General features: G+C 46.3%; 3 protein-coding genes and 1 pseudogene across 3 annotated transcripts; 1 reads left to right on the top strand and 3 right to left on the bottom strand.

Moving 5' to 3' along the window:
* Positions 1 to 2,676: 2,676 nt before the first annotated feature.
* Positions 2,677 to 15,025, bottom strand: LOC117864822 (glutamate receptor 3.1). Its single transcript, XM_072295339.1, has 23 exons — positions 14,567 to 15,025; positions 14,380 to 14,472; positions 14,086 to 14,159; positions 13,949 to 14,007; positions 13,815 to 13,863; positions 13,175 to 13,272; positions 12,965 to 12,999; positions 12,785 to 12,886; positions 12,615 to 12,673; positions 12,348 to 12,522; positions 11,428 to 11,601; positions 11,159 to 11,267; positions 10,081 to 10,138; positions 9,896 to 10,001; positions 9,191 to 9,388; positions 9,003 to 9,099; positions 7,134 to 7,241; positions 6,187 to 6,495; positions 4,696 to 6,047; positions 4,333 to 4,610; positions 4,112 to 4,143; positions 3,605 to 4,011; positions 2,677 to 3,494 (listed from the first exon to the last, which is right to left on the bottom strand). The coding sequence occupies exons 1-23, from the start codon at positions 14,951 to 14,953 to the stop codon at positions 3,042 to 3,044; spliced, it is 4,812 nt and encodes a 1,603-aa protein (XP_072151440.1). The 5' UTR covers positions 14,954 to 15,025; the 3' UTR covers positions 2,677 to 3,041.
* Positions 15,026 to 15,645: 620 nt separating this feature from the next.
* Positions 15,646 to 18,281, bottom strand: LOC117864386 (uncharacterized protein At4g15970-like; annotated as a pseudogene).
* Positions 18,282 to 20,038: 1,757 nt separating this feature from the next.
* Positions 20,039 to 21,399, top strand: LOC117862903 (syntaxin-111). Its single transcript, XM_034746453.2, has one exon. The coding sequence runs from the start codon at positions 20,239 to 20,241 to the stop codon at positions 21,181 to 21,183; it is 945 nt and encodes a 314-aa protein (XP_034602344.1). The 5' UTR covers positions 20,039 to 20,238; the 3' UTR covers positions 21,184 to 21,399.
* A 910-nt stretch (positions 21,400 to 22,309) lies between these two features.
* On the bottom strand, positions 22,310 to 24,342 carry LOC117862442 (uncharacterized). Its single transcript, XM_034745922.2, has 5 exons — positions 23,942 to 24,342; positions 23,774 to 23,853; positions 23,158 to 23,233; positions 22,950 to 23,081; positions 22,310 to 22,864 (listed from the first exon to the last, which is right to left on the bottom strand). Exons 1-5 carry the CDS (start codon positions 24,278 to 24,280, stop codon positions 22,736 to 22,738), a joined length of 756 nt encoding a protein of 251 aa, XP_034601813.1. The 5' UTR covers positions 24,281 to 24,342; the 3' UTR covers positions 22,310 to 22,735.
* Positions 24,343 to 26,104: the final 1,762 nt, after the last annotated feature.

Below are 26,104 nucleotides of genomic sequence, written 5' to 3' on the forward strand. Positions count from 1 at the left end.
TGGGCCCGAGGCTCCAGTGCTGCGCACGCCTGAAGCCGGCCAGGATGAATTATCGGACGATGTTACTCCAGTTGAGATCGTGAAACATTTCATTTGCGTTTCTGCATGACCTGCACCTAGGGGTGGATAACGAGCGAGCTGGGCTCGGCTCGGCTCGGTGCAGCTCGTTATCTAACGAGCAGAGCTCTCGGCTCGTTAATGTAACGAGCAGAAAAGCCAGCTCGGCTCGGCTCGGTCCAGCTCGAGAGCAAGAGCAAAAAAAAACATCGGCACAAATCAAAAGGGCAACAAGATCAAGCAAAAGCGCGAAAAATCAGCTTAAAGAAGGAATTAGATTCACTCATGGTCGATTGGCCCGCTACAGATCAAGGAAAAAAAAAATGCAAGAAGCAATTGGATTTTGGATTAACATGACTGAAGTCATCACGGAAGTTGAGCTAGCAAGTCGCAAGCACATACTGACATCCATCTCAAAAGTGTTGAGCACACACGGGAGAAAACTAGTAAAAACAACCGAAGCTAATCCACCTGCTTGTACTGCAACACCTCCTGTTGCGCCGCCGCTACCGCCGGGATCGATCGAAGTCGACCCTGAAGCCTGCCTTAATAAGGGCTCCGACCTCAGGTTTGAAGGAGTCGAGCTATGCGAGGGAGCGAGTGGAGACCGGCGGCGCGCCGTGAGGGAGGAAGGAAGAGCGACGGCGCCTGCGCGAGGGAGGAACGGAGAGCGGCGGCGCAGCGCGAGGAAAACGAGGGTAAGCGGATGCGAGAAGCCACGAGCTTTTCGTCCAGCCCTACTGGCTGCACCCCATGCCTCCTCGGACTCGCGTCGCGTGCCATGGTGCTTCGTTTCCTTTGCGCTGGACGCATCATCATCTTGGAGCGCGCACACTAGCTAGCTTGTTTAATCCTTTCTTCTCCCCGAGTCAAATGCAGCGCGATCCGCCCTGGGAATCCGCAGTAGATTCGTTAAACTACCATGGCTTCTTGCTCTTCCCCTAGACACAAAAAATTACTACTACTCCGTGGAGTAGTATGATATTGCCATTTTCTCCCCCACCCTCCGTGGACATTTGTTTCAGTGCTAGTTTTGGCTTGCCAGGCATCCGACACGGGGGAGGGAGGCTGCGATTGGTAGCGACGTGAATCGGCCACGGCCACGACAAGGCGCTCACACAACTACGCGACGAAACATGGCGCGGCGGCGTACTGTTTCGGGCTTTTGCGTGATTCGATCTGATTCGAGACGTCCCTGATCCATCCATCCACCGATCAGATCAACCAGTTGACATGCTCGGTTCTGTTTTTTTTTTTTGGTATTTTAGGGCAGGGAAATGAAGCTGAATTGGAATCGTGCCCGTGACAGGGGTGGGTCGCCTGCTCCGTCCTTGTCTTCCGGTGCGTGCGTGTCCTCCTATCTCTCTCTCTCTCTCTTTTGTTTTGTTTTCAGAATCTCTGCCGTGTCTAAATTATCGCTACCAGTGTGGTACGCATGTGAATTGTTTCGCTTTCCTTCTTAACAAATCGCGTTGGGTGACGTCACCCCAGCGGCGAAGCTGGCATGTGATGCTTGCTTGCTGAAAATAATCCGGCACGGAGATTTCGGCGTCGATCAGGCCGTTTCAGGTCCTCGAGTGTTAGGATCTTGTATCGCTCATGCAGTTGGGGCTTGGCTGGGCTGGCGTATAGTCCACTGTTGTATGCACAGCGCATGATTGAATGCGTTCGCTCTTCGCTGTCCATCATACAGCCATCGAGAACAGTAGGAAAGTACGTGTGCGTATTTATAGCTATAGCCTTTGGAGCACGGACGTACAACTCACGGTCACGAGCCTGCTCATGAGTAACCTGACTTCCCAAGAAAGAAAGGAAGGAGGAGACATGCACACCCATGCGTTGCGATCATGGATTCATGGTTGCCCCCCTCGCCATCCGCTCAGAAATGTGTGTTTCTCTTCACGGCTTCGAAAGTTCGTGTTTCTCTCTCATCATCCATGCATGCGCACGCGCAGATCTCATGCCGGGCCATGATCACTGTCGCGAGAAAGATGTCCAGTTCATCCGTTCATGCCCCCATCGAGTTTGACGGCGTGGTGGGTAGGCGGTAGGACAGACCGACAAAGCCACCAGAGATGAACAGAAACTAAAATTTTTACTGGGGTGGTGAAGTGGTATAGCCCAAACTGAGACGGTGCCCCCGGCCGTCAGGCGACCTGGCACGGCAGGCGAACCCGAACGTCCGCTCCGTGCGCCGAGGACGCTCGCCGCGCGCGGCAACCTCCTGGGGCTACGGCCCCCTCGCCGTTCGCGTGTCGAGCCACCGGGCGCTCGCTCAACTGCCAACCGCGCGCGGCGCGGCGCGTGCGCCACGCCCTGGGATGAAGATGCCGTGCCGGTGCCGGTGCCGGTGCCGCGCCCGCTCCCCGTCCAAGATTTTCCGTTGCCTCGCCCGAGGATATTGCGGGGGGTCACTGGGCACGGCACGGTACGGGCACTGGCGCGGTGCGCTTTGAGCAGAGACGCAGAGTGGCCGGCCGGGAAGCAAGGCATCCAGGCGCCCGCGCCGCTGGAGTCCTGGACTCGCGTCGCGCGGCAGCCCACGGCCCCTGCCCGGTGGCGCCGCGCCGCAGTAACTTTGTCTTTACATTGATGGATGCAGGTGATGGGCTACAAGACTGTAAAAATTCATGTACAGTAGCATTGTACCGCTTCTGCACTGGTAGCTTTCTTAATCACGTGCCTAGGATCCGACATTAATCCCCCGAACATGTGCGACATGTTAAAGACCGCGACGCTGCCCTGCCCCCCATGTGCGCTGCTTCCACACATCTCTACAGTTCCGCAGCAGCACACGGAGATCCAAATTCACTACGCTCCCCGGACGGACCCACCCGTTCGTGAATCCACCCGGGTACGGTAAAAATCAGTGCCGCTACACGACCATCTACGGCATACGCGTTCGTACATGTACTAGCTGGGGTAGTATCCGTATCGCCATCGTGAGTAGCGCACAACCGACGGGCGTGAGGTGACGTGGCTAGCTACCTCGACGACATGCTGGCGTTGCTCGACGTGAAGCTGCTGACGCCGCAGCTGGAGCCGGACGCGCCCAGCGCCGCCGGGTCCTTGGGGCCCTTCTGGTACTGCGCCTCCCGGTGGTCGGCGAAGGACAGGAACGACCGGATGCTGCTGCGGTGGCCGGAGCGGGAGATGGCGGTGCCGTCGGCGGCCGAGGCGACGTGGCGGGAGTACTGGCGGACGAGCACGCAGGCGTGGATGGCCAGCGCGGCGGCGCAGGCCACGCCGCAGATGAGGAACAGCGCCGAGAAGCTCTGCACCTCCAGCGGGGCCGACTGCAGGTTGGTGGTGGCGGACTCCGACGACGACCCCACCGACAGCCACTTGTCGTGGATCCTCTGCAGGTCGCCGTTCTCAGACAGCGCCAGGATCGCCGTCGACAGGTCCACCGCCAGCGGCGAGTCCCGCGGGAACGCCTGCCCAGAGACCCAACAAGACGAGTGCTCAGCCATGGATGGTATCATCAGAAACGTTTGCATCATCATCAGAAAAAAAAAAAAAAGGTTCAGCGAATCGCCCGACTCACGAAGCCCCAGCCGCTCTTGGTGAACTCGGCCCCCACGATCGCGAACTTGTCGTGGTTGGTCAGGAAGAGCTCGACGTACGGGCGCTCGTCGACGATGGCCACGACGCCGCCCTTGCGAGGGCCGAGCTCCAACGCAGCCTCGTACTCGTCCGGGGAGCCGAGCTTCCTGAGCCTCGACGGGGACACGCCGAGCTCGTGGACGAGGTAGCTCTCGGCGAAGGAGCCCACCTGGAACCCGATGGGCTCGTCGCTGGCGATCAAGCTGTCGATGCCCCTGATCGGGGACGTGAGCTGCTGCACGGTGAGGATGGAGGTCAGGTTGGCAGTGTAGCTGGACTGAATGATCAGGACGACGAAGAGCCAGATGATGATCACGAAACGCCCCAGCGTGCTCCTGGTGTCCTCTCCTGTAAAAAGAGTAGATGCAGAGTGACTCTTTTGAGTTTGCTCGGAAAGGTTTTCATCTCGATTCGTATGCAGAAATGTGAAGAGCTGCATTTCACTTACTGTGGGCAAAGAACAGAGTTGAGAAACTGAACCTGCAAAAAGAGAATGTAGCATGTTAAGATGCAAACGAAATTGATGGTTCCAGAAGAAGCAGAGAAATGCTTGCAGCAAGCGAAATTGATCTGACTATCCTTCCGACTCGTCTTTTTTTTTAAAAAAAATGACACTAAACGATGCCTAGCGTGACGGAAATTACACAGATCTTAAGTAGGTGACCTTACCAGAATACAGTAATAACCTGTTTCACTGGAGGACCGCGGAAGTCATCATTGATTCTGTGCTCGAGCAACCAAATCACCGTTCCCACGATCAGAAAGAACACTCCTGTGACCAACCACATTCTGATGGTAAACGGCTGCAGGAAAGCCCATCCGTTGGAGCCCTGCGGCTTAACAGAGGTAAGTATGACAAGCCCGGACCCGACATATGGTTGGGTGAAATCAACAAGCCTTGTCCGATTTGTGACAATAGCTACATCACCAACAACAGCATCAAATTCCTAGCCATAAGAAAAAGGATGACTGTTATAACAAGACTTAGTGACACATTAACCATAAAGTGTTCATTTTAGAAACAGAACTTACATTCGTCACAATTTGATTGATAAGCTGTGTATAGCTTGGATTCTCAAGGCCATTGCCAAAAGGTATAAACCTATATGCAACTGGGTATTGCAGTAGGTTTATTGCAGCAGCAAACACATCAATACATAACCCGCCCACCATTCCAGTCTGATTGTCATCTGATACAAATTGACGGTAACTTACCCTATTGGGGACTCCAATTCTCAGCTCGTCTCCATTGTTAGCGAATACCCATCCTCGGGGCCTTTTTATAGTCTCACCTGGCCAGATTGCAGTGTGTAGTTTCTGATTTTCAATAGTGTCATTGGGTGGTTTCTTGTAAAGAGTTTCAGGGGACACAATGGACAGCCCAGAGTAGTTGGACCAATAACCAATTGTCCGCAGACCAGACCCTATTATGTTTATAATGTCATACGCAGGATTGATAAGATTACCATCTGAATCCAGTTTTACAGTGCCAGTTGCGCCCATGAAATTTACTTTGCGAATTCTTTCCAGTAATAGCATTCCCCCATCAAAGACGGTCAATGCATCCAAATTCAAAGCTCCTCCTGAAACTGCATGCAGTCTGGGGTCTGGAGAGAAGGAAATGTTTCCACCACCATTGAAAAATGCATCCAACGCATAAGCAAGCATCCAGACTGTATCATAAGCATAAAGGCCATAGGAATTGAGCAAGAACCTGCTGCCACCACTATCCTCCTTAACAAGTGTACTCCATTGAGAAACTAGTGTCTTCTTCCTATTGGTATTTCCTGTGTGTTGACGCAATGTGAGAACACCCTGCATTGTGCTCAGTAATCCACTATCAAGACGCGGGGCAGAATCGAGGGCTGCACTGAGCCAATCTGTAGCAATCCACACATATCCACCGGATGTCATGGTAAGATTGTACGCTAATGAGAACACGTCAAGCCCAGTGTGATCATATGCATGCAATACAAAAACCCGGGACTCCATCATTGCAGCTTTGACCAGTACAGCAGCTATTTCACTCTTCTTTGCTCCTGGCCTAATTGCAGCTTTATGCAAGATCTTCAATCTTCTCTTGGCAAGCTCATCGCCTAAGGTGGATATGCCATTTCTTCCATAATCGTCATCAATATATACTGCTGTCACCATCTTCCACCCATAGTAATAAACTAAGTCTGCAACTGAAGCCATTTGAAATTGATCACTGTGGATAGTACGCACAAAGAAAGGATACTGAAGTGATGTGAGAGTCGGATCAGTTGCAGCAAAAGACATCAAAGGTACTTGGAGTTCATTTGCAACATGGGATATGACATGCGCAACGACTGAAGATTGGGGGCCGATGATTGCAACTGTATCTTTCTCCATGAATTGCAAGGCTAGGCAAGACAAAGGGATAAGGAGTCAGTCGTAAGGCACCATGTGGATTGTATTTTTGTCACAAAAAGTGAGTGTTATTGGTCCAGTGGTAGACAGACCTTGCTCAAATAAAAATGGCAGAGAGACATGAAGGAGTACCTTGAACAATGCCAATGAAGCCACTGGAATTGGTATCTTGCATCTGAACAACCAGCTTTGTGCCCGAGAGAACACGTGAATCATTGTTGATGTCATTGACTGCAGCAGCAATGGCAACCTTTGCAACTCTCCCAATAATCGAATCGAATGTGAAAAGAGCTCCAATGTTCACAACATCAGGTCCCACAGAAATATTCTGCGCAAGTGTGCAATAGCACAGACAACTGAAAATGCCCAAAATATGGAGCATGGACTTCATGTTTAGTCCAGATTCCAAAGGATTAATGGGGTGTTCTTTAGGAGTCCATCCTTCAGCTCAACATCAGATACGCTGAAGAACCAAAAGAAAATTTCAGAATGACGCCTGTTAGGTAGATACTTTCACTACCCAATGACTCAAAACTATCTTCAAGAAAAATTCAGGCATTTACATGATGAACTGCAGCCACAGGTTACAACTTTGGAATGGATATCAATTATGAGGGGAGGATATATCGCCTCGCGCAGCGATATGAATTTGGGGCTCAAGAGCAAAAGAAATGGGCACTCCCGGTGGGAAATAAGAAGGGGAATTTCGTAAAAATAAACAAAGAAAAACACCATCAAAACAAAATTTAAAACATGCTATTCCGACCCTATGGAGCTACAGAAATGAAGCAACCTCTCACCTTAAGATTTGCCCATGAGTAAACAGAATAACGAGCCAAATTAGAACAGAAACCTAAGGATGAGCTGAGATGGGCTTGACCGCGGAATTCTTTATGTGAGCTCGAGGGGCAAGAAGATCAGCTATGAGGCAGACATGGGACTAAATCTTGTTTTTGGAGATAACAACTGGTTGAATCCAAAAGCGTGGAGCATGCAGGATTCGCAAATAGTTGCCCCACCCCTGGAACCTCTCCCCCTTTTGGTTTTCTTTTTGTGAGTTGAGGCATGGTTCCTCTTACCGCCAGTTGGCTCCGGAGCAGCCAGTAGCTTCCTCTCGGATGGCACGAGATAGATGTGAGGGACCAGTGGCCCGTGTGAACGAGAACCACCCTGAAGGCCCCGGAATGCTGCACGCCACCGATATACATGTTTAAATTCGTCAGGCTATCATGGCAGTGGGCAGTGGCAGATTCTTGGAGCCCATGCACTGAACATTTTCCCAGCATCAGTGTCCAGTTTGCACAGAAAAAAGCAAGATACTTGGGAGTGCCTACTGCCTAGGTATCACAATCCCGACCTGACATGAACAAACAGGTCAGCAAGACGGATTTTTTTTATTTCAGAAATATTCAGGTCCTCATGTCGAACATGTGACTGGGAGTAGGCACGGAGTAGAGAACTTAGATGCACGCCTTCTTTAGTTACCCAAAATCCCAACTTTGTCACTATATAAAAAAAAGATTCTCATCACATCAAACTTACGGTACATGCATGGAGTACTGGATGTAGACGAAATAAAAAACTAATTGCACAGTTTGGTTGTACTTTGCGAGACGAATCTTTTGAACCTAATTAGTCAATATTTGAAAAATATTTTACAAATACAAACGAAACGCTACAGTATGCTACAGTGCTGGCGTAATAATTTTGGACAATTAAAATCGGGCAACTAAACAGGCCCGCAGGCCTGTCGAAAATCCCGTCGTACAGAAGTATCTGTGATTTGAGGTGTGTTACTATTCAATTTCAAAGATACAAGTGAGATGTTTCCAACGGGGCATGTGCTAGACTGCTATTTGTAGTAGCCTAGTACTCCGTACCTGAGGGTATCGAACATGAGCGTTTGGGTCATTGGATGGAGCAGGTACCTTGGCAACGCCAGCCACATGCCATCCCTGGAAAGGCCGAAAGCAGCACCAGCATCGGTGGAGCCTGGCAGCGCGCTGGTGACAAAAGTAAGGGGGTGTTTGGAACACTCAGATGTTTTGATACTAATTAAGAGTATTGAATGTAGTCTAATTATAAAACTAATTGTACAGATGGAATCTAATTTGCGAGACGAATCTATTAAGCCTAATTAGTCCATGATTTGATAATGTGGTGCTACAGTAACCATTTGCTAATGATGGATTAATTAGCCTTAATAGATTCGTCTCGCGAATTAGACTCCATCTGTGCAATTAGTTTTGTAATTAGCTCATATTTAGTCCCAATTAGTATCCGAACATCCGATGTGACCCTGCTAAAGTTAGCACCTCATATCCAAACACTCTCTAATAGACATTGAAGACGATGCTGGGCCAGCCATCACATCTATGAAGTTGAAATCTACAGCAGCGTTCTCTGATTAAATTCCCTAGTTTCTTAGGGGGTGTTTGGATCCCCAAGCTAAATTTTAGTCCCTGTCACATCGAATGTTTAGATACTAATTAGAAGTATTAAACATAAACTATTTACAAAACCCATTGCACAGATGGAGGCTAAACAGCGAGACAAATCTAATTAGTCCATTGATTTGACAATATAAACCATTTGCTAATGATGAAATAATTAGGCTTAATAGATTCGTCTTGCCGTTTAGCCTCCATCTGTGTAATTAATTTTATAAATAACTCATATTTAATCCTCCTAATTAACCTTCGAATATTCAATATAATACGGACTAAACTTTAGCTCCAAAATCCAAACACCCCCTTATCATCGGGTCAAGATCACCAATAACTTCTACGAAAGGATCAAAACGTACTCCTTTTGTTTTGCATGCCTTGTCCTAGCAGCACTCATCGCAACCCCCGGTTTTAAATACGGACCAAATGGTTAGCAGAGGTCAAAAACCACGTGAGCATATCGGAAATGACATTTACTCTATAATTGGCAATCAAGCTTACATCTTACATTAGTTGCCATAAGAAATAACTTCCCTTTCAGCTCAAGATGTATGTTACAACACCCGAAGATTCCTAGAGATAACTTAAGGAAATCAAACTACAAATAGGAAGCACACAACAATCCAATGCTATCCCCAACAAGCCAACTGCCTAATAGTTGGAGATCACTCAGGATCTCCTTCTCAGGCCTCCACCCGCAACCTTTTGGACGGTGTGCTGTCGCTAGCCCCTACAGTCTCGATAGTTTCATTGCCTTCAACCATAGTGGCTACGGTGCTATTGGATGGGTCCCCGAAGGTCCATCCAGGAAAATCTGATCCTTGAAATAACGAAGTTGGTGTGGTTCTGTAGAATGCAAGGGGAACCTGTTTTATCCGTCGCCGTACCTACAATTCAAAATTCAAGATTTGTGATTTTTCTGGGAAATTTCTAGTGATAATTAACAATGGACACTCAAACGGCAACAGATAATATGGAAGTTCAGCTCTGGCTTGAAGTTTTCTACAAAGACAAGTTAAACAAAGGACAAGAGATGGTTCTGGTGGATACAGTTCAAACTATCAGGCACATCATCAGGTGATTTCCATATTAGTTCATGAACCAGGCAGTCATATATCCACTACCGTTGCATACTAATGGCAGGGGCCATAATTCTTTCGCCTCTACGTGTTTGATAAGGAACTGATTACTGCTGCAATTTTCGCTAAAGCGCCTAAATATTGCTATGTCCCAAACTAAACCCAGACATTCCCTTTGAGCCCAATAGATGGGACGAGTAACTTACTTCATGGTACAGTGAAATGTGCATATGTACCTCATCCATAATACATTAGTAGAAAGTAGATATGCACCCAAACATCCAGTGCTTGTGGTTGAAGGTAGTGAAGGCATACCTCATCTCTAAAAACTGTAGCATAGGAGCCTGAACTAAAGTCCGTTATTTTCATCTCAGTAGTTTTGGCCCTGACAGTGAGATCCTCCTCAAGTGATGCAACAAATCTGAGAGTACCTCAAGAAAATGAGCCAACAACAAAGGAAACTGCATAGAAATCAAGACAGCAGGTTGCCTTCCTGTTACCTAGAAACTGCAGGAGAGTAATGATGCCGGAGCGTGTCTATTTCCCACAAAGAACTTCCTGTAGCATGATACACAGGAATCAATTCACAAAAAGTATCATTAGAAAAGAGTGTGTTTTAGACACAAGTATGTAGACGCACTAGCATATCAACTTGCAGGTGCAGGTGCATCCACAAGACTACTTGCTATGGATGTAGCTTTAGACTGTAGTTTAGAAGAAGAGAAAATGGGATAATTGTCATTATCTCACCACTGCTCCTAAACCATGACGTACAATAGTCATTTAGTTGGGTCCAAAAATGCCATTACAACAAGATAGCGTCAGTCAAGGATCATTTCATTTAAGTTCCCACCAGTTTTTCAGCTGTCCACTGATTGCAGTATTAGTTGATGGCACCTTACGATATGCATCAAAGAAACGAACCTTGACACCTCATGAAAACTCGGATATTTTATAGCAAAAACAAGACATACCCAGTTGAAAGCTCCCGTGCCAGGTGGGGTCTAGAGTAAGGAATTTATAGCAGGTGTACCATTAAAAATACAAATACTAAAGGTAGAAGTATAGTATAGATAAAACTATAAGCACCAACATGCTTCCTCTATACATTCTCCTTTTAAAATAAAGGAAGAAAAGACAAAAAAAATACATCACCACCATATGAGCCAAGTTATATTTCTTCTTTTAAGAAAACTATAGGTTCTATAGGTACTCTTCATGGTAGGTTTATTAGGTGTCACTGTGTCAGTATACTACAAAAAGGATGCCACAAAAAAAAAAGAAAGAAGAAAGAAAGAAAGAGAAAGAAAGAAAGAAAGAAAGAAAGATGTGAATTCATGCATATAGCTCTTCTGCTTTCTATTTCAGAGTTCTATCGCTTCCTGTTTCAGTGTCGCTCCTTCATCTAGCCATCAAGCTGGTTATCTTAAAAAACGACACGCTTTGAGATCGATAGAAGCGTAACTGGAGCTCATAGAATGATTTTTCAGGTGATTGCTTGTCATTTAGGATCGCAAAGGAAAGAACTGAAGAAAGAAAAGATGAGGCAACACATGTTCGATATGATTAAATACATACGCATTGCACCAGACTTTGCAGGGTCTGCCTCATCATTGTTGAAAGGATCAGCACCGATCTTCTTAGGCTGACTAGCTTCTCTTGCATTGCTGTCATTTTCATCCACTTCCTGGAAGAAAATCCATAGCATTGGGATTAACTTATGGGGCAACAAAATACTTGCAGGGCTGCAGTTTGAATATTAAGGTCACAGTGGTGTATGCACACCGGAATCAATAGGGATCAGACACATGCAGTACAACTATAGAAGGGTCTAGAAGTTAACATACCCAATGGACCAAAAAATTAATTGAGGGATGTCTCCGCAGCAGATTATGAATTAAAGCAATAATAATAAGAGCTCCAGCTGGTGGAACTGAAAGAGCAAGTCTGCTCAATCTTTTTGCAAATGCAGCAGCAAGATATGCAGGAAGATAAGAAGATTTCAGGCATGTGTCAAGAAGCTGCAAGAAAACAAGTCAAAGGTAAGCATGATAGCCAAAACTATAAAGGTAAGAATAAGATAACAATACTTACAAAGAGAATAAACGAACTCTATTTTAAGATTCAGTGGCATGTATTATGGATAACTTGTATGTTTCTATGTGATTGGTCTAGTCATATGGTAAATTCATAGCACAAAATCATGGGTGCCTTTCTCTTTGCTCCCCGCCCATCATAAGCCTTGTCCACAACTAGAGCAGCAATGCCGCAACGGACACAAAATCCAAGGTCTTTGTCAGGTTTGTCAAGCATCAGGATTAACTAATAAACTACTAGTTTAGTCTACCACAGTTGTAGGTTACTTGCGCATGGATAATTATATATGCCTGCTGCTAAAGTCCACATTAAGATGGTACATCTCATCATTGTTCCACCTGAAAATAGTTACAGCCTAAGCTGGCAATCTTATCGCTGGGTATGTATAATTATTTATGCCTGCTGCTAAAGTCCACATTAAGATGTATATTTCATCATTGTTCCACCTGAAAATAGTTACAGCCTAAGCTGGCATTCTTATTACTGGGTATGAGCATGAATGCGGTGCTCTGTGGCTCCAGTCATTTTAAGACCTTGATACAACATCTTCACATTAGAGTGGAACTTTATGACCCTTTTCAGTCCACAGAAGTTGATTTGTCATAAGAAATGTGATCTACCATACTTGAATAGGAACCATAATGAGGAAGGTCACCCTTTTTCCACTTACTTGCAAGAACACTGACCGGTGTTTTGCCATAAAAACAGCAGGAGTCAGTAGTGCATAAAGCTTTTCATAGAACTTTGGATATTCCAGACCGTGTTGTGTCATAAGAATGAAAAGGCCACTTAAGGCCATCACGCTGATAACACCACCAATGTCATATGATCTAGTCAAGAAATCGCTGTGGCAGAAAAAAAATTATACAGGTTACAAGATTTCTGTCAGTGAAATGTTGAATTGATACGTAAACAATACAGAAATCCCACAACCTACCATAAAATGGCAGGGTTTGACATTGAAGGAATGACATTTTGATGAATTGAAGCAAGGACCTGCAAGTAAGAAAAACATACTCAAGGCAGGAAATCATTGCCAACAATGAAGTGGTGTTAACTTAGATGAACAAAAGTAGACAATAATATACTGGAAGAGAACAGCTTTACCTCCTTGTACACATCAAGTGGTAATGGTAACTTGAGAAAGGACAGCCATGCTTTGGTGAACTTCAATTTTAGTTTTTTCTTGATGTAAGAAGAAGAAGAGTCCTACAGAATTCTAACACTTAATACCAAGAAATTTTGAGCTTAAATGTCACTTTACTTTCTGAAGTATATATGAAGTACCTTAGAAGAGTCTTTTTCTCCTTTAGATGAAAGACCTTCAAAAGCCAAGTGTAAGAACACTAATCACAACTTAGTGCATACATGCACGAACACATACAAACATAATTTTCAAGCCATAGAATAATGTAAATGAGAGTAATTTTCTAGGTACAAAAAAATACATGAAATACTATTGTAGATGAGAGGAAGTTGAGACTAAGAAATACTCACCAACAGTACTCCACATTTCAAATGTTGATTCCTTTTGATAATCCATCACAGGAACACGAACCAAGAGATTGTATATATTGTGTATAAAAATAGCACATCTGTTAAGCAAAGAGAAGAGCACAATAAGACAAAAACTATAAACCAAAGAATATGATCGAAGGCGTCAATGGAGCAACAGTCACATATTACGGGTTGTATGGGGGGTTGTATGGGTCTGTGGACAATGCGCAGTTATGTTGTACATGATCCACATCAATGATCATAAGCTACAGATTGACATTCCAGGGCTAAAAACTATGACTTACAGCTTCCTATAAATGACTTGAATGCAGAAGTCCAGAATGAAATACAAGCAACAAATCAACATACTTTGTCCGGACATGTTAATTGCCTAAAACCAGGAAATTAGAACTGAAACATTAACACCTAAACACAAGACTTGCCTACCCATGTTCTTTCAAAAGGAAGCATGAGCTGAATTTGTTGTACATGTGTTTGTAATACAACATTAGATATGGCACATAAATGCAGGTTTATGTGACGTCATGGTGAGTTTGAGTGTGTGAGAATCACTGAAGTTATTTTTGCAAGTATCAAACCAATAAGGTTTAGGATATGTATCATGTAAAAGAAAGCATACTTGTTTTCTGATCCATCGCTTCCATTCTGCAAGGCATCCTTTCCAGAGTCTGAACAGAACAACAAAAAGGTAACGAACTAGTAGAGATGCCGAACTATGCAAGTACTTTGATCAAACGAGGACTGAGGGAGTACCAGTGGTTTTACTGCCCAGACTGTTGGCAATCTTGTCTGCGCTAGAGTAAGTAAAGTAACTGCAGGAGCAAGTGTGTGGAAATAAGCACATCTTGAGAAAATTCAAGTAATATATTGAAAGTATGCTCACAACTTACCAAACATCAGTGTATTTGAAGTACTTCGATCCAAGCAACTCTAACAAAGGATCAACGGAATCAACAGCATGAACCTGCAGAAAAAGGGAACGCATAAGATCAAACGCTGACACTCAGTCACTAATCCTGGCTGCAGGCAGAGCATTACTTGAGCAGAAACAAATATAAGTTAACAATAAAGGAGCTCAGTTCTTACACACAGCAATCTCATCGATAATACGGGAAACCTATGCATTTCAAAGGCTAAAACCAAACAGCTGTAAATGCCATAACCATAAGACAATAGAAACTCACCACAGCATGGAGAAACTTGTGGTAAATTGCCGACTGGAACTTCCCGTCCTTTCCCAGCTTCACAAAATCCATGAGAGCATCCAGTGCTACATCCTACAGCGCAAAAAAGGTAAGCCAAATTGCCAGTTCATCTAATTCCTCGACACACACCAGATAATATGCTAATAACAACAACTTCAAAACTCACCCTGATCGCGTCATCGCTGTGCGGCGACACGCTTAGCTCGACCAGCGCGGCAACGAGTTCATCGAACCGCTGACGCAGCCAGGCCCCGAACACGAGCTCGGGGTCGCTGCCCGCATGCCCCGCGGTGACTGCCGCAGAGGCGGATGGAATAGAGGGGATGAGCGGGACGAAGAAGGACTGGAGCGAGATGAGCGCCTCGAGGGCGAGGTCGAGCGGCGCGGAGGGGGAGAGGAGCGCGAGGAGGGCGGGGGCGTGGTTGAGGTGGGCCCGCGAGGAGAGGAGCTCGCGGCCCAGCGTCTTCACCTCATCTAGGGTTAGAGCTCCACCTCTAGAACGCCGCTTCTTAGTGGCAGACGCGGTCGCCGCGGCCGACGACGATTTCGCCATGGCGGGAGGCGTGGGAGGCGGCGGCGCGAGGTTGGAGACTCGGGGGAAGAAGGATTCTGGGGTTTAGGCTTACGGGCGAACCAGACCTTGTGTGGCCAAGTGTGCAGAATGTCTTATCAGTCCGGCCCATGAAGTGGCCTAATTGCGGCCCATAACGGCCCGTCTAGTGATTTGCCAACGCACGGCGGCCTTGCCTACTGAACTTGGGACAAGAGAAGCAGCAGTAATCGAGCAATTCACAAATGTGGTGACTGTTGCCAAGCTAAGTGTGGATTAGTGTGAATGAAATTCAGAGCATTTTATCCACTTGGAAAATGACAATATGGTATTTTTTTCTGTCCATCCATCTTTTAGACATCTTTCCGTCTACCGCTTCAAGCTAGAACATGCGAAAAGAAAATGGCAAGTTCCTTCCATGTTTTCAGAGAAGTATATTGAAGCAGACATCCTGCTCATCCAGGTAAGAGCAATTGCATGATTGCATCTGTACCTATGCAACCGAGCCATCCATCCAAATTGATGCAATCGAAAGCTCGGGTTACTATGCTTGACTGAACATCCAGGTAAAACATTAGAAGCAAAAAGGACAACTGACAGCTGAGTCTTCTTTTCTCCGATGAGAAGCATAGCATCAAGAGGTGCAACTCATTTGCAGAATTATCAGTTCTTCTCAAAGAATCAGAGTTCGAGGATTCACGTAAATAAATTAGCTTTATTCTTAAATGATTGAAACTTATCATCCAGGTCAGCAATTAACATTGTAACCTATTACTAATTAAGTAGTCATGAGTCATACTGTAGGTAGAAATGAAATTATCATGCCGAAGTTGGCAAAAGGAAAAACTATATGCTAAAAAGGTTAGGAGTCAACCTTTGAACTAATTCTTCAATCAAAATACATGGAACGAGTGATATCGCTTCCTTTTCTTGATCCTCAGCATGGTTTATCGGTGTGATGACAAAAGACTGCAACGTAAATAATTAAGATGATTATACACAAGATACAACAAGAACAGCATGCCATAAACCAGCTGAAAATCATTACCGTCTGAACTCAATGTAGGATATAGATTACCATACCTGCAATTTTGTGACACCCTCCAAGCTGATGTCCACAATCTTTTTAAATTTGGAGGCAAGGGCAAATAACTCCTCCAGTCCTCCATCATAATCCTCAGATCATGAATCTTGCTTCTCAACCCAATGCAACAATTAGCATGCATAGTGCAGACTGCAGACTTCATTCAGATCTCTGCTTGGTTCACAGAATCCTCCAAAGTACTTTGTACTTAGAAACTTAATTGTCAATCCAATGCCTACAATGTAAGGATCATGCTTTATAGCATTGAATACATCCTGGTCATGATAGCCAGGATACCTCAGTCGTGATGAATACCAGAAACTGTAAAACTCTATGTTTCGTTCATTTGATTTCACATAGCTGAAGCCTCCATTAGCAATGTTTCTCAAGTCAGTTGCGTTGCCGACGTAGTGGTCACATGCAATCTGAAAGTCTACATCAGGATAGAAATGTGGGAACGGATTGCGAAACCACATTATGTCTGCATCCTAGATTTCATTGAAAAAGAAAGATAAATAAGACTACAAAATTACTTTCGTTTCATTATTGATACCTCATGTAATCAAGTTTCACAAACAAATGACACCTGATTCTTTCTCAATTGCAAAAGGTGAATAACTATTTATCAAAGTAAGTTAATGTATTACGAATTTACCGAGAATATGAAGTTGTAACCTTTTTCAAGAACCAGCCGCAAGAAATCTGGCCTTCTCCACATCATCTCCAGATATCCAGAAGTAAGAAACCTTTTCTCTTCGGAGAAATCCACACCCTCAGTTCCCAGAGCAAAGCAATAGGAATGGATTTTGACACATTGCTCGTATGCATTCCAATCAAATGCTACAATAACAAGGTGTTTCAACAGCAAACTTGTTCTAACACCAGAATGAAAGCTGTCGATGAAAAGATCTATCACTGAACCAGGAGAAGCCCATGCAGCATTAAGTGTAGTCAACATAACTGTATTATCTCCCATTGAAGCCTTCTTTAGGACTCGCTCAAGTTTGAGATCTTCAGTGTCCTAAAAAGATCATTATATTAATATAATTGTAGGACAATGAATAAAAACTAAAACACAACTGATTTTCTGAGAGCAGGAGGGGCATAGAAGTATAGAGCAGACGCTAAAATTGAACCAGATATTGCATTGAATACTGAGACAAGGCAAAGATTTTAGCATCATCACTACTTATTAAGTTCTTAAGCCTAGTTCACCATTTCATTTGCCATCATAATCAGCATTTCCATAATTCCATGTGAACAACCAATAACCATTTGTGATTAACTGAAAGCCATACATAATTATAACACGTAAGCTTCACAGCAATGCCATAGCTAAATTGTTTGGCATCGGCGCTTCGCACTCCAAAGTTGGGAAAACACCGCAATCATTATGGGGAGAAATAACAAAAAAATGACTAGCATAAAAACAAAATGTTCCAAGAAAAGAAGAGACAAAAATTTTGTTGCAGTTGGATAAATTTTACGCAGTGCAGGGAAAAACAAGCAGATGAGACAACAAATTCGTTGCAGTTGGATAAATTTTGGTTGTGTTCTAGTCTTCATTATTTCTTTAAGAAGATAAGTATTCCAAAAAAACAATCATTCTCATCTAAACTTCTTAAGTCTGTCTCAGCACATCTAAAACCACGGCCAACGGGTTTCATTCAGTAATCAGTTGCTTCATCCAAAGTAAATCCTCAAAGGCAACAAACATATGACACAACCACGAACTCTAATTGCGCAATTAATCAACGGATTGCACCCTGCATGTCGTAATGCACTAGAACCCTCTATCATACAGAATAGTGGATTGCCAATTCTCAGCCCAATTCGAGTCCCGGAACCAACGCCACAGTGCAAGTTTACCAAACTCGCAACGAAATGGCAAAATCGAAGCCACTAATTGAAGCAGGAAGGAGGCGGGCTCACCAGATCGTCGCCCTCCTCCTCCTCGGATGAGACGGCCGAGGGTAGCGAGGTCTGCCACCGCCAGGAGGCCCCCAGCGAAGGCGAGACGGCGGCGCGGTACAGAACCGCGAAGGGCAGCGCCACGAGGGTGGCGAGGACGAGCGCGGCAGCGGATCTCCAAAGTGCGTGCCTCGGGAGGCCGCTTGGGCGCCCCGCGGAGGGCGCGCTCATCATCAGGGCTTTGCGTGGTGGCATGGCCATGCCGGCCGGCGGGCCGGGAGACTGGGAGAGAGACGTCACTGCCTCATTGGTCCGTGGCGCACCAGCGCGGGCGATTGCGACTTGCGAAGCCTTTCCTCGGCACTTCGGCACAACGTGCACGAAACTGAACGTCCGAACCGCCGGGATCGGAAGGCGTAAATTACCAGTACGCCGATGTCCTCCGGATACGAAAACTCGGGCAATCTTGCAATCCCATGTGAGGGTGAAGCAGGGAGGATCTCTATGGTAGATCAGATGAGTCTAGATCCAACTAATACATGTCATCGTGTTTCATAGTTTGGATGGGGTTACGAGTCACATCTAACTCGTGTAAAAAAAAGTAGGTTATAAGACCCACCTAGGCAGTATGAATAAGTCCTAAAAAATATCTCATTGGATAGACTCCTCCCCTAGTTAGATTAAATTTAATGTGGATGCTGGTTTTGATCTCATCACCAGATATACTGAGCTTGGCTTCATTGTTAGAGATCATTTGGGTGAAGTTATTTTCTTTGATTGGTCCAGTGATCGGCTCTGCAAATCTGCTGAACTTTGATAGAAATCTGCTGTGCTCTTTTTGTCTTCCAAGGCCATGTGTGGTTGGAATCAGATTGTCTAGGAAATGCATTTAAAGTTACTTCTCCAAATCTTTCTTCCAGTTGTTTTATCACTGAAGGAGTTAAAAGAATCTTGTGTATGTTCTAGTATTTTAGAGTTTCTTTTTGCCACCATAGCGCAAATGAGATGATCATGTGTTGGGTTAGATAGGTAGGCGAGAGCTGTCTTCTGATTTTATTTCTAAAGGTGTTCCGAGTTGCACATGGGCAACTTTAGAACTGATTATAATGGTTTAATGTTGAAGTAATATAAGTTGTCCTATTTAAAAAAATAAAAAAAGTAGGTCACTCACACTTTGCAAGTTCGAAGTGTTGGTTGTGGTGACTCTAATTCATTTCCTCACTTCTACTCACTACCACTCTCTACATTGCCTTTCCCTCTCTCTCACTCTTCGTTTGATGCACTACCTCTTTTTATATAGTACAGGACTCATAAAGATAATTTTTAATTTACACATTAAGACAAATACTTGACTTACACACTAAGACAAAATCTTGATTTATACACTAAGTTAGACTTACTGCAATATAAAAAGAAGATTTGATCTACCTAATATATAATAAAATTATACTGGCAATCTATTTATTTATATTTTTGGTTGACTTGTTTTAAGGAGTAGTTATTAATCTTGGGATAAATAAGAGACTGTGACTCTGTGAGAGCATCTCCAAGAGTACCTCTATTTAGCTCTTCATCTCCATTTTTAGAGAATCCGAGGGAAAATTCTCATCTAAAACCGCTTTATAAAATTTTGACTCTCTAAAATCGTTGATCTCGCTCTCCAACAATGGAGAGGCTGTATGGCTCTCTAAAGGGCTGGTACAGAGAACCGAGAACTGGAGATTTTGTTGTTGGAGCGGTAAAAGATAGAAGGAATGCTATTGGGATGACTATCGGAGGGGTGTTTGGATACCACCCGCTAAAGTTTAGCACCTGCCATATTGGATATTTGATACTAATTAGAAGTATTAAACATAGGCTAATTACAAAACTAATTGCATAGATGGAGTCTAATTCGGAAGATGAATCTATTAAGCTTAATTAGTACATGATTTGATAATGTGGTACTACAGTAACTATTTGCTAATGATGAATTAATTAGGTTTAATAGATTCGTCTCGCGAGTTAACTCATGATTCTGCAATTAGTTTTAATTAACGTCCGAACGTACAATATCCAATATGACATATCCGAACAACCCCTAAGCTCTCGGACATACTCTGCGAGCTCGCTTTGCCCTGCTCCCTCCCGATTCCCGGGCCATCGCCCAACGGCTCTATCCCGCGGCCCCGCTCCACGTTGATGCGAGTTTAAAGCCTTCCCCAACCGCTCTTCCACTTCCCCGCCGATCCGTTTCTCCCACCGCGAAATCCCCTTAGAGCGAGCGAGGAGAGGCAATTCAGAGATCGGCGCCATGAACGACCTCATGACCAAATCCTTCATGAACTACGTCGACCTGAAGAAGGCGGCGATGAAAGACGTGGAGGCGGGCGGCGACGGGATCGAGCTCCCGGAGTCGGGCGCCGGCGGCGTCACGGACGAGCGCCTTCGTGGGTTCTTCCAGGAGGCGGAGGCGGTGAAGGCGGAGATGGCGGCCATCCGTGACGCGCTCGACCGCCTCCACGCCGCCAACGAGGAGGGCAAGTCGCTGCACCAGGCCGACGCCCTCCGCGCGCACCGCGGCCGCGTCAACGCCGACATCGTCGCCGTGCTCCGCCGCGCCCGCGACATCCGTGCCAGGCTCGAGTCCCTCGACCGCGCCAACGCCGCGCAGCGGAGGCTCTCGGCGGGGTCCCGCGAGGGCACGCCGCTGGACCGCACGCGCACCGCCGTCACCGCGGGGCTCCGGAAGAAGCTCAAGGACCTCATGCTCGACTTCCAGGCGCTGCGGCAGCGGATGATGTCCGAGTACAAGGAGACCGTGGAGCGCCGCTACTACACGCTCACCGGGGAGGTCCCCGAGGAGGAGGTGATCGAGCGCATCATCTCCGACGGCCGCGGCGAGGAGCTCCTGGGCGCCGCCGTCGCGGAGCAAGGCAAGGGCGCCGTGCTCGCCGCGGTGCACGAGATCCAGGACCGCCACGACGCGGCGCGCGAGGTGGAGCGCAGCCTCCTGGAGCTCCACCAGGTGTTCCTCGACATGGCCGTCATGGTGGAGACGCAGGGGGAGAAGCTCGACGACATCGAGAGCCACGTCGCCAACGCCTCCCATTACGTGCAGGGCGGCAACAAGGAGCTGGGCAAGGCCAGGGAGTACCAGCGGGGCAGCCGCAAGTGGCTCTGCATCGGCATCATCATCCTGCTGATCCTCGTCCTCCTCGTCATCGTGCCCATTGCCACCAGCTTCAGGAAGTCTTGAGCGAATTGTGATGGAGGAACAACGCTGGTGTTGTAATCATGATGATGAAGGGGTTCGAATTCGATTCGTTGGGTGGGTGGAATCGGAATGAGTAGACACACTGCGGTTGTGTCTCGTGTTGTTTGATTTCGTATTGTTAATTTCAGCATGAATGTTTCTGTACCCATCAGGATTTAGCTGATGAGATCACCATTAACTGCAGTTGCTATCTGTTCCTGAGTTCGTGTACTGTATGGCATGAGATTTGGTGGGCGAAACTAGAAGTTAAAATTTAAAATTCTAATATCTGTAGTGACATGCTCAAAATAGTGACTGATGTCAAATCTCATTCGTCAGGAAAAAGGGCTTCCATCACTGTATTTTTCGCTGATGCTAAATCTCATTGATCAGCACAGAGATCGATGATGAACAGTGAAGGCCTTCAACATTATTCGGCTGGTTCCTCTCATCTGAATCTGAGACGCCTCCTGCAACTGCAATACACAAACTAATTAGGCTCCGTTTGGATACTCCTACTAAGTTTAGCACCTGTCATATCGGATGTTTGAATGCTAATTAGAAGTATTAAACATAGTCTAATTACAAATCTAATTGCACAGATTGGGTCTAATTTGCGAGACGAATCTATTAAGCCTAGTTAGTCCATGATTTGACAATATGGTCCTACAGTAACCATTTGCTGATGATGGATTGATTAGGCTTAATAGATTTGTCTCGCGAATTAGCACAGGGTTCTGCAATTAGTTTTATAATTAACTCATATTTAGTCCTCCTAATTAGCATCCGAACATCCGATGTAACACTGCTAAAGTTTAGTCCCTAGTATCCAAACACCCTCTAAAGCTTCTGGACACACTGATGGTGTGTCTCTTCGCGTCATTTGATTTCGTGTTCATTTATTACTTGCGGCCTTACGTTTCTGTACTCATCAGGATCTAGCCGATGAAAACACCGTTAATTGCAGCACGTATTTGTTATTGAGTTTGTGTCATGTATCATCTATCATGTATGATTTATGAGATTTGGTGAAGTCGGGAAACTCCGCAGTTGTGTCAGTGTTATTTGATTTCGTATGCTGAATTGTGGCTTGAATGCTTGTATACCAATCAGAATTTACCCGGTGAAATATATCAACTGTAGGGCTCGCTACATTCTCAGGTACAGCTTTTGTTCCGATTACAATTCACCACTTCCAGCAGCTTGGAACTAATCAAACGGAAACACTGCAACGTACATGCAACTTTCATTCAGATGAGTGGACGAAAGATATATCAGGAACTTTCAAAACCACCATGTGTCCTACCTATATAAACCAGATTGGCAATTTGTTTCTACACTACCATGGAATGGAAGTTGGAAGCTATAGCTATACTAATTAAGATCTAATTTCAAAACAAGGAAGAAAGACGACGTCGGACCATTTGAAACCACATGCTGCTACAACTCCACTTCAGGTTTGGCTGTAGGTTCAGCTCGCTACAAATACATGCATCTCCCCAAACGATTTTCAGGCGATTCAGGAAAGTATAGGAGGACAGGATCACTGTTATTCTCAGTTCCAATCTGACTTCTTTTGCTTCTCCTCATTGGGCTCGTCAAGCTTCCTCTTGAAGATATCTGAATTGCGAAGCCTTTCTCTAGATTCATGCGCTGATGGTATTCTCCTATTGTGTCCATCTCCCTGGAAAAATTACAAAACATGACAATCAAAGTTTAGCTGAACAAAGATTCCAGGAGCCTAAGATGTGTAGTTCCTTGATTCGGACCATTCCAATTGAGTCTCTCCTGTTTCCATGGGGACCATCCTTCTCTTTAACAGAACTAGGAAATACCAGCTTCCAAGCTCTCTCGATTAAGTTGAAACTTTCAATGTCACCACTCCTGATGCCTGCTTCTAACTGCAAGGGAAGGAAGCATCTCAGGAAAAAGGACTCATCTTGCATTGAATGGTTACAAGGAAGCTTATGCACTGACCTGAATATGTAAAATGCAGATAAAGATGCTAGCAATAGGTAACCAGCTCTCATCAGGTGACATTGATAAGTTAGCTCTGAAAAAGAATGTCTGAGTTTATCAATCTCCAGCACAGAGATTAAAAAACAGGATTTTTTAATGAATACTCGATTGAATCAGAAAGCCTACTGAAAATACAGCACGACAGGGGAGGGGGGGGGGGGGGGGGGGGGGGGGGGGGGGGGCGCTGGCAGTATACGCTAATGAAGTTAATAAAGTACATATTCCTCGGCTGCCTACGTTACCTCAAGAAATGCAACTTGAGAACAGTTCAATATAACCATTAATTTGATTTCTTATGCCGCCAGCGCAGCACAATTCAAACACACAAAAAAAAATCATCTTTTTGTGAATTCTACAACTCGAATAGCACATATATGTATTTTCACAGCAAAAGTTATTCACAGCAGCGAAGAGTCACAGGCAGCTGGCCATACAGAGATGTAAAAGCTATACAAGCTTTACAAAAGAAAGTCCATACTCCAAAGTACACCAATATAGAACACAAGATAAATTGATCCAAAGCATAACAAAGGCAACACAATTCGGTATCTCAGGATTCAGAATTACAAACCACCTGAGGTAAGGAGCCAAGTAGACGGCAGCATAGACGAGATACCTCCGCCTCCCGCTGTCCAGCCACGCAAAGATCCAACTCTAGTCGCACGAGGAAAACACCAAAAATCCCATCAAATCAAAACAACAACGGAGAGGAGGAGTAGCAAACCCTTTGGGTCCCGCTCACCAGCCAGTTGAAGTAAGGCAGGAAGGAGATGATCCCCATCACGCCCATCCTCGTGTCCGTGGCGCCGAAATCCCCGTCCTCCTCCACCTCTTCGCGCGCCTCCCCGCGGGGCGTGGGAGGGGGCAGCACGAGCGAGGCGAGCACGCAGGCGCCGATGGCGGCCGCGAACGGCGCGTCCTGCTGCAGGTCCGCGCGGCATGCCAGCGCCCGCCGCCTGGGCCTGGGGAAGAGAGGGTTAGCCCCGCAGATGCCTCCACGGGAGGCGCCCGAGGGGTACGCGCCGCCGCCGCGTAAGCGGCGGAGGGGCGGCCGGAGGGAGGCGGCGGTGGAGGCGAGCATCGGGGTTGGCGTTGCGAGGGATAGAGTAGAGCGGGGCGGGGGCGAGCAGGCAGGCAGGCCAACAGGGTTGGTGAGAACAGTCTTTTCCGCCTTCAAGTGGCATCGAAGCAAAAGTTTACGCTTTCGACAGTGCGACACGTATAACGTTGCTCCTCCACTAGCCGTCTTGGGCCGCGGAAGAAACGCGAACGGCTGGGCCCAAATCTTGCGCAACTTTTTATATTATGCGGGCCGAGCGAGTCAGCCTTGTAAGTAACTCGGCCCGATCCATTGAAAAAAAAAATCAGCTCGGTTCTTTCAAGACTGGCCTGGCCTTGTTCCCATGCTCGCATGGGCCCCGGCCCCACATGGCATGGTCGCATTTGACTTTTGTTCAACAAGTTTGACTCAGTCACTGTGGGTGACCACCGGTGACAGTGTGACACCCCGGCCTGCGTTACAGTGAAAGCAACTTGCCTCCCCCAACCACCCCATTACCCCAAACAGAGAAAGCCGGGGCAGATGACGCGAAACGGGGCAGCCTTTTTGGGGTCGGTTCGTTGGTCGCTTTAGGCAGCGGACGCCAAAGCCAAGTAGCGGTGGGCTAGGGCGCTGGGCAGTCAGCGAGCGAGGCGCCATCACCGACCACAGTCCTTCCCTGCGAATCCTCATCAATTCGCCACGCCGTGAGCCGGCCTCGGCCGATCTCGCTCGCGTCAAACCAGCGCCGCGCCATCGTTTTCCTCCGGCGAGCCAAGGAGTGACGAGCGAGCGGGCACGGGCGCACATGGCCGTCGGCGTTCCTTTCCCGCACCGGAAGCTTTTCTTCCAAGCGCTGCGGTCCTTCAGGAAAAAGGAGATGGATGCAGGCGCGCCAAGCGGTGGTGCGAAGCAGGAAGGTCGGCGGAGGCTGACGAGCGGGCCCGCCCAGCCACCGGACAGGGACCCTTCCTACACGCTACTTTTCCATAAAGCCGGCGAGCTTCGTGGGGCATTAACCCTTTTGCTCTCTGCTGCTGCAGTGCTGCTTGCCTGCTTCCTGGTAGCTCCCGTCAGTGCTGTTCACACCACTCACCTGCTCTGCATCTACTCCGCTCTCGCGTCAAGTGGGCATTCAATTCCAGTGTGCTGTTCTTCTACAATGCTCGCGTCGCGCGTCTGGAGGGGAAACCCGAAACCCTGCAAACTGGAAGTGGAACAGCTCGAGCAAAAAGGGCTACGGACCTAAGGGTCAATGCGCCATGGCTCGGCGAGGTTGCAAGTTCCTGTCGTAAAGCCTGCGGCGCGAGTACCTCTGCTGTAGATTCGGCGAGGACAGCACTGCATGTACGAATCGACTTTTCCCGGTACATTAGGCCCTGCTTGGTAGGAGGGGGCTAAATTTTAGCACCCGTGCATCGAATATTTGACACTAATTAGAAGTATTAAATCTAGATTAATTACAAAACTAATTACACAACTCCTAGGCTAAATCGCGAGACGAATCTATTAAGCCTAATTAGTCCATGATTTGACAATGTGGTGCTACAGTAACCATTCAGTAATGATGGATTAATTAGACTTAATAGATTCGTCTCGCGATTTAGCCTAGGGGTTCTGCAATTAGTTTTGTAATTAGCTTATGTTTAGTCCTCCTAATTAGTATCCGATCATCCGATGTGACAGGGCTAAAGTTTAGCCCTCTCCTCCCAAACACCCCTAAGCCGGGAGAGAGAGAGGGGGTGAAAAACAGGAGTACCTATGGGGTGTTTGGTTACTCCCCTAAACTTTAGCTCCTATCACATCGAATGTTTAGATACTAACTAGAAGTATTAAACATAGACTATTTACAAAACTCATTACACA

Source organism: Setaria viridis, chromosome 7, assembly GCF_005286985.2.
Source record: "Setaria viridis chromosome 7, Setaria_viridis_v4.0, whole genome shotgun sequence".
Lineage (NCBI taxonomy): Eukaryota > Viridiplantae > Streptophyta > Magnoliopsida > Poales > Poaceae > Setaria > Setaria viridis.